Source organism: Hippocampus zosterae, chromosome 9 (assembly GCF_025434085.1).
Source record: "Hippocampus zosterae strain Florida chromosome 9, ASM2543408v3, whole genome shotgun sequence".
In the NCBI taxonomy this organism is placed as follows: domain Eukaryota; kingdom Metazoa; phylum Chordata; class Actinopteri; order Syngnathiformes; family Syngnathidae; genus Hippocampus; species Hippocampus zosterae.
Window position 1 is genome coordinate 2,813,751 of NC_067459.1, and position 12,830 is coordinate 2,826,580.

The 12,830-nt window shown below is 45.8% G+C and overlaps 1 protein-coding gene across 3 annotated transcripts in view; it reads left to right on the plus strand.

Moving 5' to 3' along the window:
• setd5 (SET domain containing 5) overlaps window positions 1-12,830 on the plus strand; it is a 77,271-nt gene that overhangs the window by 36,982 nt on the left and 27,459 nt on the right. For all 3 annotated transcript variants that reach the window (XM_052075009.1, XM_052075010.1, XM_052075011.1), the window contains exons 16-21: window positions 3,521-3,781; window positions 3,927-4,044; window positions 4,191-4,417; window positions 5,212-5,268; window positions 5,395-5,880; window positions 6,088-6,180. In XM_052075009.1, coding sequence (XP_051930969.1) covers window positions 3,521-3,781; window positions 3,927-4,044; window positions 4,191-4,417; window positions 5,212-5,268; window positions 5,395-5,880; window positions 6,088-6,180 — 1,242 coding nt within the window. The remainder of the gene's footprint in view (window positions 1-3,520; window positions 3,782-3,926; window positions 4,045-4,190; window positions 4,418-5,211; window positions 5,269-5,394; window positions 5,881-6,087; window positions 6,181-12,830) is intronic.

Below are 12,830 nucleotides of genomic sequence, written 5' to 3' on the forward strand. Positions count from 1 at the left end.
ACTTTTCGATCAATTAACCTCCCGGGATCTACCCTTACTGTCACGCACGCGCGCGCACACACACACATATGCACACACACGCATGCGATGATGAGAAACAGCCTGTTAACTATCGTAGCTCACACGTACCGTTTTAAAGTGCTTCCCAGGGCTCTCCTAGATTCCTATTATTTGCCCGTGCCCTCGGTGAATTGTACACGAAGCAAACTCTGAATGAGAATAGTGACGATAAAAGATAACAGCTCTGATCACAAGCTGCAATTGCAGACTGCTGAGCGCTAACAACTTCCGGTGATGTAATCACACGCCACCGTAAATTCAAGATATACCTGTTTTATTTTATATTAATATTTTTTTGTGAAAATGAGACTTATAGGATGATTAGGGTGCAGTGTACATTAACACAAAAAGATATATTACTAACATATAGAAAGACACACAAATGGTTGGGTTTTTTTTCTCCTCGACACTCCTTGGATCTACTTGGGACCTGTCTTAGATCTACAGGTAGATCAGGATCGACGTAATGGTCACCCCTGGCGTAACCCATTTATCTGTGAGAGTCAACGTATTAAAAACAATACTCAGAATAATACTACTGAAACTACACCCCAAAAATATTTTGTGGTGACTGGGATTGTGTTTTGTAGAACATTGTGATAAATTAGTGTGTGTGTGTGTGTGTGTGTGTGTGTGTGTGTGTGTGTGTGTGTGTGTGTGTGTGTGTGTGTGTGCGCGCGTGTGTGCGCGTGCGTGTGTTTGCGTATATATGTGTGTGTGTGTGTGATTAGACAGTTGTGGCCAGTCAGTGAATATGAAAGGAGAAAACAAATGTAGTCTTTCAACTTTTGTGAAACTGTATGCCTAGTTATATTTGCCGTCTAGCATTGTGTTGCCCAACCGTTATTGAGCAAAGGTTGTTTTCCGTTTGAAAAAGACCAGCGGGAGAGACTTAATCTCTCCAGTGTGTCTTGAGTCATCCCCGGGCCCTACTCCCAGTGAGTCTTGAACACCTTACCAGGGAGGCGTCCAGGAGGCATCCTAACCAGATGCCCGACCCACCTCATTTGTCTCCTCTTGATGCAGAGTCACTCCCAGATGACTGAGCTTCTCACCCTTTTGCTAAGGGGAAACCCAGACACATTCTGGACTCATTCCAGCCTGATGTGTCCGTGATTTTGTTCTTTCTGTCAGGGCCCACAGCGTACAACCATGGGTGAAGGTTGGGAACGTAGATCAAACGGTCTGTTGAGACCATTTTTCTTCGGCTCAGCTCCTTCCTTCTTCACCAAGAGAGTCTCAGTCTGTTGCAGCATCCACATCAGTGCAGACCCTCCACCAATCCACCTATCGATCTCATGGGAAAGGTTGTTGAACTCCTCCACTCAGGGTACGATCTCATTCCTCGACCTAGAGAGGGGCACTCCACCCTTTTCAAACTAAGGATATTAGCCTCTGATTTGTAGGTGCCGATTCTAATCCCAACCACTTCACACTTGGCAATGATCTGCTTTGGCTTGATGAAGCCAAAACAGAACCACAACAACCACATGATGCAGAATGAGAGATGAAATACTGAGATCACCAAAACGGACTCACACTCTTCATATAAATGAAGTCCATAAAGGTTAGGAATGGAATATGTGGCACAGCAGCCTTAGCACACTCAAACGACGACTATGAAAGAGTCTGACCTACTCTCAAGAATGTAAACCAAAGGCTGAAACACGTCGTACAGAAATTGAACAGCCTGTGTTCGGGGATCTGGGATCCCATACTCGCAGAGCATCCGAGACACAAGAGCATTTAGAAATTCCAGGCAGATGTCATCCACCCATTGGGGCAGAGGAACTCTTAACCACCTTAACCCCAAACTAGAGGATTCTATCTCAGGATCCCCAGACTTTGCTTCTTCATAGGAAGGCTTGTCGATGAAATGTGTCTATATTTTGTTTTTTTAAAGTATTCTCCCCATTGACTCACAGAATCCCAAATCGAGGTTAGCAACAAACACCCACATATCATTTTACATATGTTGATGGTGCACTGCTTTCCCATCCTAAAATGCCAGATGATGGACCAGAATTTCTTCAAAGCTGTCTCGTTGTTCTTCATTGCTTAACCGGACACCCCCAGCCCCTCCTTTTTGTCTCAGTGACCACCAGAGGTGCATTTTGATTGGCCTCCCGTACCCATCAGCTGCTAACACAACACCAAATAGTCATCAGTTAACGGCCGCCTTCTCTTCAATGTCCAAGACATGCAATTCCAATGGGACTTGCACAAACCTTATCACCGAACTGAGGCTGAGGGTGTCCTGGTATCACATTCACATATGGACACCATATTTGAACATGGTATTCATTTTGGAGAATCAATGAAAAGCAGAAGGTTCAAAAGCAAAACACATCCTGAATTTCCACTCGGGAGTGGGGGGTTCCTTCCAATCATGTCCTTCCAGGTCTCACTGTCATTACACATGTGGGCGTTGAAGTCCTCCAGCAGAATGGACTCCCCAGCAGGGGTGCCAGAAGACACCCTCCCCCCCTCAACAATGACAAAAAAGGGTGGGACTTTGAGATGCTGGTTGCTGCATAAGTACAAGCAACAAACAGTCAGGACTCATAGCCCCATCCAAGTCAGAGGAAGGTTACTCTCGCCTATTGGTCTTAACCCTGAGGTACAGGCATCCAGGGGTGTGCTAATAAGTATTGCTTACACCTGCTGAGGGCCTCTCATCAGGGCCACTCCAGAATGGAAAATAGCCCAACCCCTCTCAAGATCACCAAGTCCAAGTGTGTCGAGGCGAGCCCAACCTTATCAAGTATGAACGAATCAGACACGAGCTCAGGCTTGTTCCCTGCCAGAGAGGTGTCGTCTCATTTCCCGAGAGCTGGCTTCCGTAGCTGGGGAGCGGACCATCAAGGTCCTCGCCATCTGGTACTTTCCAATCTACAAAGTACAATGTACCTGACTCCCATGGCATTACCAACAGGTTGGAATTCCATGGAAAGGTGGGAGCTACCGGCCCGGCCACGCCCCTTGGGTGCAGATAACCAGCCACCTTTCGGCCTGGCTCCAGGGGGCCCCAGTCACCTGCCCCTGGGTGAAGGGCAACTTCCAAAGGGAAACTTATTGTTCTCTCTTTCTCTGGTCCCTCATTTTAGTCATAATTGCCCCGGTGGCCCTACTAGGAACCTAAGGCCTCCAGCAAATTAGCCCTTATGATCACTGGGACACACAAGCTTAAGTGGGAGACGATGTAAGTGAAATTGGATCATTTTTCCCAATATCCCTGATGATCTTTCATGGCATAATTTTTTTTTTTTTTTGCCATGGTACCCTGGTTGGGAATCACTGTTCTGCGTGGTTCTGTGTATACCTGGTACTAAATGACAGAGGTTGATAATCCATGAATACCTCCCTGCCGCTCCTAAATCACATCGAAGTACACTTACATGTATATCGAATGGGGTATAGTCATTCATACGTAATCATTAATATGGGTCTCTTGTTTTAGTACCTGGTGACCGAGTGGTTGAATGAAAAAATTCCTGGAGGGGAGAAGATCCAACAAGAACTGCCTGTTGATCGGCCACTGCGGATAACCACCGATCCAACGGTGCTGGCCACCACCCTCAACATGTTGCCAGGCCTCTCGCACTCATCTGTTATCTGCACCACACCCCGACACTATGTTCGCTTCGGCTCCCCTTTTAATCCCGAGAGACGCCGGCCCCGTCCACTTCAGATGGACGGCACTTATGGCTGCTTTAAAAAGGTGAATGATTTATTGTACACAGGCTGAGGGGTATTCGTTGTTGAAACGGGTTGTAAAAGCCTTAATGCACACTCAATGAATATACAATGTACATTTACCATATCAGCATCACTCTAATGACAATGCTTCCTGTATCTTACTGTAGAGATGGATAAAGCAGGTGGAGGATGAGAGCTGTTCGGCCATTGTGGCGGATGGCACGGAGTCCACCTCCTCCCAACAAAGCACGAGCAGTAGATCCACCCCCAATCCCTTGTCCAGTGGTATACAATTAATATTCCTCGATTTTGAATTCCTCACACAATATGACAATTGTTTATTTTCGAATGATTTGTGCGAGACTGAATTATCTACTCACAATTTTACCTGTCCTGCGTTTTTTACCTTTCCTGTGTTTTTTTTTCAATAGAATTGAATGCACCTTTCAAGAAACGCCATGCCAAGTATATGACAGAGACATTGCCGACTGCCTGTGACCACCTCCTTCGTCCACTGTCACCCATCACGCCACCTCTTCCTGAGGACCCCCTGCTTCCACTTCTTCACAATCCCTGTAGCTCTTTATCGAATGGCCTTGCATATTCACCAATGCCCTCGCTGCCAGTCAGCCGTTGCAACACACCACTACAATTTGAAGTAAGAGTCCACACATCAACATAAGCCCCCCTACCCATGTTCCCACTAAGCTTAGAATGTGAGCAATTACACACTGCTCTAACGCTTTCAGCCCACAGCAAATATGCAGCGTATTAATAAAAAAAAGTCCGCCATGAGTGGGATTTACATTTTGTGTTTTCATATTCTCCTTTTTTAAAGTAATTGACAAGTTTATTTGGTACATCTAGTTCACGAATTGGGTAAAGAACTATGCCACCAAAAAAGAAAAAAACTACAAGGCCAACATCCGTTGGGTAAAGATTGTGTGACGGAACAGCTCCATCAATAATGACTGGGTAACACAAGTCGACGGTGATGCTGATGCGCACCATGCACACACATTATATTTCTTTCTTCCTTACATTTCATATCTTCTAAAAATGGTTAGAAAGCAGATTGGCAGCCGCAATGTTTAGCACAGCGGTTAGTGCTCAACGGCCTTAAGTCGGCGTCCTGGGTTTGATCCATGGGAATGATCACAGCAAGAGTAAAACTGCCATTAATTAGACATCTTCCGCTAACAGTGGAATGAAATCCAAATAAATGTTGTCAAACAAATATTTACACGACACGAGGTTTCTGTCACATTGAGCAGTGAGCACAAAGAGAGATGCACAGACGTAATCAACATTTGGTTCGATTCACATAACTAAATTATCGTAGACCTTACTCTGCTGTACTTCGCATTGTACGGGAAGGGTAGTTTATATCAGATTAATATTTGGGTTGTGTGTTTGACACTGGCAAGTTTCTAACACACCGTGTGCTTCTAGAATATATCATCCCCCGAGGCATCGCCTGTTCACCGACCGGAGTCCATTTCTCCTGAGGTATTTCCATTTGTCCGAGTCTCATTTTTTAAATTAGTGTACAAAACAACACAATTTTACTTGTTTTTTGGGTATGTTTTCAACGCTATCCCCCTTTTCTTGCCTGTCCTACTCCTTCACCATCAGCCATATCTTCAGCCAGACTTCGACATCCCTCGGACCCAGTTCCCAGATCTTTCCCTATCCTCAAGCTTAGAGAGCCCCATGGCTGTAGCCTCGGATGACTTTCCCATTCCTGGAGCCTCTTTAGGCGGTGATTGCCAAGACGCTTCATCTGTTGGGATCAGTTCCTTAAAGCCAGTGTCAAGTTCAACCTCAGACCGAACCCTCCAAACTAGGGAACAGGCCTTCAGGACAGAGTTCAACCTCATATACACTTGCTCACCACTCAATGCAAACTTGGGAAGTACTGTGGCCACTGACCGACGCCTGTCTCTATCGGAAGGAGGTTTCTCCCCTGCGGAGTCTTTACAGAATTCTTTGAGTGGCCAGGGGCTGTTTGGGGACGTAGGTCCTGACTGTATGTCGCTATACAGTGATCTTCATTATGGTGGCGGCTACCCAGAAAGTAGCACATCTCCTCACACCAACAACCCACCACAAAAAAAGAAGGCAAGTACACAACATTCTTCCAGTTGATGCATTTTGCTTCAGTTTTCAAGACAAATAGCATTTTTTAAGGTGGTTGAACCCATAAACAACAGGCTTTTTCCCTTCCTCCCGCTCACGTGACTCTTCTTCTCCTTCAATATCTCCTTATCCCTCACTGCTCTTTGATACTTTTTGCCAAGTCTTTCTTCCACTTTTCTTCCAAGGCAGAGGGCCAACCAGCATACCATTAGTCTGCTGACAGGGAAGCCAGATTACCAGGCTATAGCTGTAAGAAGTGAATACAAGACAATACAAAATATGGTGAATATTCTCCCTACAACTACATCTGTAGAATTGTGCATGTAATTTTTATATATTTTTTTATCCATCTGCATAAAGCACCCACCCATGTCCAAACAACATGACCTTTGTCAAAACATTGAAGTTCTAACTCAAAAGCCATTTATTTTAGTTCAGACAAAAGATGACCCAAACATTTTCAGAGCTCTCAGCATCTCACCATTTTTCCACCGATAATTTTTGATAAGGTCACACGTCAGATCAGGACATTTCCTTGACAGGAGTATGGCGGGTCTGGTCATCTTTCATCAGCCAGTCATCTTCCAACTTAAAGGGATTATTGTCCATTGCCAACGCTGGTATTACAGAAGAGGTCCAACTTCTATTTTCTTGTGACACAAACAGCGGCACAAGATTAAGTCCAATCAAAAATAAAATAACAATGACTTTGTGCCTGTACCCATTTACTATATTGTGCCCAAACATCCAATGGAGCTTCAGTCAAATTGTAAAACATGGGCCAGGCACAAGGGAGTGTCAGCATTTCAAGGAGCAACAGATCCAAAGCCAAAAAAACGGATTCCCATGGAAAGTCTTAAAAGGCATTAAAACCATGAACCTAAAAACAAGGCCTTAATTGCCAGTAAAATGGCGAATATGACCTTTACAAAATTGTTAAAAATAACTAGGACTCTTCTGATTGTCAATAGTCTCAAATCTCAAAATAAATTAGCATTCCTCAAAAAAAAAAAATCTGGGAACAATTAGGACAGCAGAACCAACAATCCAGTGAAGTGGTTTTAGGCCGGATTCTTCAGAGCAGATGCACCTCACGTACAGACTGCAGCAACTTCGGACAACATGGACAGTGGAAAGTTGATCTGAAATTTAATTTCAAATGGCATTAAAAGGTATTGAATTTAATTGAAGTTGTAGGAACTCTGCAAATGTTTTTCTGTGTTGTACTTGTTACAACTTTGTAAAAATATTGCTCAGTGAGGATGGCACACTCATCTATGAGAATTCTTGCTATAGATTTGGGTTTTCCGCTAAGCAACTGCAAAGGTGTAGCGTTATAATTTTGGAATTTTAATTGGAGTTAGTTTTTCAACTTGTTTTGAGTTTCGTTTTTTGTATGTTTTAAGGCGACTGTATGTTTTTTAGTTTCAGGATTAGTTGTTTTTTTAAAGTGTTTTACTTGTGTGCAACATAGGGAAAAAAAACACCATGTATTGTGTCGTAAAAATTGAACTAAAATATTATTTTAAAACCTTTTGGTAATATAGGTTACAGTTTTACAGTCCATAAACTTCTAATTACAAGAAATGCCGAGCATATGACCGCTTCTACAATTAGATGCATGCAACCAAATCAAATGATGAAAGACCTCCCTTTTTTTAATCAGGGTGATTTACAGTATATTCTGGCCAAGTTGCCAACTTATTGATTTGTGGCTTGAATTCCTGTGAAGACATATTAAACCCTTTTTGGACATTTAAAAGGTATATCAGAATTAGAATCATCTTTATACACACAAGGAATTTGTCTCCGGTATAACACGCTGCATTAGTATCATCATAAACAAGGACATGACAAATAGGTATGAAAGGACATTTCGTTATCTAAGTGAACCGTAGTGCGGTGGTACCACCCAGTGACAACTGTGAGACAATGTGCAAAGTAACAAGCAGAGCTAAAGTGATCAGTGGTAGAATACAATACTATGACAGTTTGTACAGTTGGTGCAGAAAATCATTGAACCATTTTAGAGTGACCAGTAGCAGTATTTGTTGTACAAGAAGAGTGACTACGTCAGTGACTGTTTAGGGAGTTAATGGCTAGAGGGAAGAAGCTGTTTAAGTGTCTGCTGGATTTGGTGCGCATGGATCTGTAGCGCCTGCCTGAAAGGAGTAGCTGGAAAAGGTGGTGGGCAGGGTGCGGGGGATCCAGGAGATTTTCCGTGCCCTTGTCTTGATTTTTCCAGTGTGCAAGTCCTCAAGAGTGGGTAGGGCGGTGCCAATGATTTTTATTCCTATTAAGTCGGATTTTGTCCTTTTTTGTGGCGGCCCCAAACCAAACCGTGATGGAAGAACATAGGATTTGATTCGATGAATGCCGTGTAGAACTGACGTAGCACCCCCTGTGGCAGGCCATGCTTCCTCAGCAGCCTTAGGAAGTACCTCCTCTGCTGGGCCCTTTTCAGGATGGAGATGGTGTTGACTTCCCACTTCATCTCCTGGGAGACTGTGATTCCCAGGAACTTGAAGGTCTCGACGGTTGACACAGGGCAGTTGGAGAGTGTTAAGGGCAACTGTGGAGAAGAATGTTTCGTGAAGTCCACGATCATCTCTACAGTCTTGAGCGTGTTCAGCCTGAGGATGTTTCGGTTGCACCAGCGCTCCAGCTGCTCCACTTGTTGTCGGGACGCAGACTCGTCACCGTCTTTGATGAGACCGATGACCGTGGTGTCGTCTGCTAACTTTGAGTTTGACAGCTGGACTTGTTGAGGTGCAATCGTTTGTGTAGAGGGAGAAGAGCAGTGGAGAGAGGACACATTCCTGTGGGGCTCCAGTGCTCGTGGTGCGTGTTGATGATGTTGTTCCGCCCAGTCTCACCTGTTGTGTCCGTCCCGTCAGGAAGCTGAGGATCCACTGGCAGACCGTAGGCGACACACCGAGGTGGAGAAGTTTGGGGGTGAGGAGTTCCGGGATGATGGTGTTGAACGCAGAGCTGAAATCCACAAACAGGATCCTTGCGTAGGTCCCTGTGCTGTCGAGGTACTCGAGGATGTAGCTCAGACCTATGTTGACTGCGTCCTCTACAGACCTGTTTGCCCGGTAGGCAAACTGAAGAGGGTCCGGTGACATTCTTTAGGTGGTTCAGCACAAGGCGTTCAAAGGACTTCATGAGCACAAACGTCAGAGCGACAGGCCTATAGTCATTCAGTTCCAATGTTGCAGATTTCTTGGGAACTGGGATGATGGTCGACTGTTTGAAGCAGGATGGGACCTCACACAGCTCCAGGGATCTGCTGAAGATTTGTATGAAGACCGGAGCCAGCTGGTCAGCGCAGACTTTCAGGCAGGAGGGGGACACTTTGTCGGGCCCCGCAGATTTCTTGATCTTCTGCTGCTTGAAGAGCCGTCTCACGTCCTGTTCGTAGATCTGTCGTGGAGAAAAAGGAGGGAGGGGTTGATAGAGCAGTTTCTGGTAGAGGTGGGTGTGTGTGGGGTGTCCTTTTCAAATCGGCAGAAAAACATGTTGAGTTCATCAGCAAGACCCTTATTGTTCACTGTTTTGGGGGGGATGGCATTCTATAGTTTGTGATTGCTTTCAGGCCATTCCATACAGATGCAGAGTCGTTAGCAGAGAACTGTTTTTTCAGTGCATAGCTTCTTTTTGCAAAGTTAATTTCATTTGTCAATTGGTTTCAGGCGTGTTTGTACAAGGCCCGGTCTCCAAATGCGGCCTCTTTCTCTTTGCTGAGTTGCCTGAGTTTGGGAGTAAACCATAGCTGGTTATGTTGAAGGAGTGGAAGGACTTCGTTGGTACACACATGTCCTCACAGAAAAATGTATGATGTTACAGTGTCTGTGTATTCATCCAGTGTGCCCGTTGAAGTTTCAAAGACGCCCCAATCAGTGCAGTCTAAGCATTCTTGTAGAGCTAGCTTGCTTAACCATTTTTTCACAGTCTTAACAACCGGTTTAACACATTTGAGTTTCTGTCTGCATGTAGGTATTAAGTGGATTAAATTGTGGTCAGAAAGACCCAATACTGCACGAGCGATCGATCGGTGTGAATTTTTGATTGTTGTATAGCAGTGGTCGAGAATGTTGCTTTCTCTGGTGAAACAATCGATGTGCTGCTTATATCTTATATATAAGTTCACGGTTAAGATGTGCTCTATTAAAAGCGCCCAAAAGGAATCAGGGGTGAATGGGTATTTTAGTTAGAGGTTGTTTACTTGTTCAGCTAGCTTTTTTATCGTTGTGTTAGTGTTAGCTTGTGGCACAATGTAAACTCCGACTTGTAAAAAGGAGGTGAACTCACGTGGCCAGTAGAATGGCTTGCCGTTTAAAGACAGCAACTCCAGGTCCGGGCTGCATTGTGCGTCGAGCTTCGTGACATCAGTGCACCATTCTTCGTTGATATAGAAGCAAATCCCACCTCCTTTCGATTTCCCTGATGGCTCGTGTCGCGGCCGGCTCGGAGAAGGCGGTAGATGTAGCGCGGAATCCGGGTGGCGGTCACTGAGCCAGGTTTCAGTGAAGCAGAGCGCAGCAAAACATGCAAAGGTTTTTGTTGGTCTTTGTGAGGAGAATAATTTCATCCATCTTGTTTGGCAGAGATTGTAGATTAGCAAGATGGATCGATAGGAGCGGCGTTTCCATGCTCCGAACAGCGCAGCCTCTCCGAACAGCGCAGCCGCTCTGCTCGCGATTAGGTCCGAAAAACCTTGTGGATTTTCGTGTTCTGGTGAAAAAAGACAGAGCGTAGACTCCCCAATGCTAAGCAACTTTTCCCTCGTGTAAGTAAGCCGCTCAGGGTCGCGAAAATGACAAAAACAGGGATAATACTAAGGAGCGTGTAACCGAGGCTGCCATACCTGTCGGTGCCAGATGACATAACGTATATTTCTTTTTTATATCCTGTATATATTTTTATCATGTACGAAACCAAAAAGGAAAGCATATTTTACTGTGTATTGTGTTTCAGGCTGAATTTAATGACAAAAGTTGGGCATTCAAGCCCAAGACCACATGCAAACTTGTCTCCTAAGAGTGCCATCATCTGGTGGCACTTTCTACCAGACGACTGTTTGATTTTCTCCTCTTCGGGCTAACAGCCGTGCACGCACGTCAAAATAAGTACTTATTTAAAATCCACCCCAAAAGGCTTATGTAATAAATTGTCAAAGATGAAAACAAAGACTTTTTGGTCATGATTTAGATTGACTTATTTTGTAAACATAGAGTTTTTGTTTGTTCCAGAGCGTTTTTTTTTAAATTTGAGTTTCAGTTACCGGTATTTTGTTCATTTTAATGAACTAAGATGACCTTGGTTAGGGATTCCTATCTGAAAGTTGAATGTCAAGTATGTCCGTCCATCCATCCATCCATCCATCCATCCATCCATCCATCCATCTTCTACCGCTTATGTCACCCAGGTCGGGTCGCGGGGGCAGCAGCTTTAGCAACGAAGCCCAGACTTCCCTCTCCCTAGATGCTTCTTCCAGCTCTCCCCGGGGGATCGATCCTGAGGTGTTCCCAGGCCAGCTGGGTGACATAATTTCTCCAGCGTGTCCTGTGTCGTCCTCGGGGTCTCCTCCAAGTGGGACATGCCCAGAACACCTCACCATGGAGACGTTCAGGAGGTATCCGAACCAGATGCCCAAGCCACCTCATCTGGCTCCTCTCGATGTGGAGTAGAAGGGGTTCGAATCTGAGCCCCTCCCGGATGACCGATCTTCTCACCTTATCTCTAAGCGAGAGCCCGGACATCCTGTGGAGAAAGCTCATTTCGGCCGCTTGTATCCGGGATCTCGTTCTTTCGGTCACGACCCATAGCTCGTGACCATAGATGAGGGTTGGAACGTAGATCAACTGGTAAATTGAGAGCTTCGCCCTTTGGCTTCTTTACCACGACAGACCGATACAAAGTCCGCATCACAGCAGACGCTGCACCGATCCGCCTGTCGATCTCTCGCTACGTCCTGCCCTCGCTCGTGAACAAGACCCAAAGATACTTAAACTCCTCCACTTGGGGCAAGGTCTTCTCCCCCACCCGGAGAGGGCACTCCACCCTTTTCCGAATGAGGACCATTGTTTCAGATTTGGAGGTGCTGATTTTCATCCCAACTGCTTCACACTCGACTGCGAAACGCTCCAGTGAGAGTTGGAGAGCCCTGCTTGAAGGAGCCAACAGTCCCACATCATCTGAAAAAAGCAGAGATGCAATACTGTGGCCACCAAAATGCAACCCCCTCAACGCTTCGGCTGCACCTAGAAATTCTGTCCATAAAGGTTATGAACAGAATCTGCGACAAAGGGCAGCCTTGGCGGAGTTTTACCCTCACCGGAAACGATTCCGACTTAATGCCGGTAATGCGAACCAAACTCTGACATCAGTGGTATAGTGACCGAACAGCCCGTATCAAGGGGTTCGGTACCCCATACCCACGAAGCAACAACCACAGAACTCCCCGAGGGACACAGTCAAACGCCTTCTCCACAAAACGCATGTAGACTGGTTGGGCGAATTCCCACATACCCTCGAGGACCCTGCTAAGGGTACAGAGCTGGTCCACTGTTCCACGGCCGGGACGAAAACCACACTGCTCCTCCTAAATCTGAGGCTCGACTTCCTGACGGACCCTCCTCTCCAGCACCCCTGAATAGACCTTACCAGGGAGGCTGAGGAGTGTGATCCTTCTATTGTTGAAACACACCCTCCGGTCCCCCTTTTGAAAAGTAGGGACCACCACCCCGGTCTGCCAATCGAGAGGCACCCTCCCCGCTGACCACGCGATGTTGCAGAGGCGTGTCAACCAGGGCAGCCCCACCACATCCAGAGCCTTGAGGAACTCCAGGCGGATCTCATCCACGCCTGTGGCCTTGCCACCGAGGAGCTTTTTAACCACATCGGTGACTTCAACGACAGAGATCGCA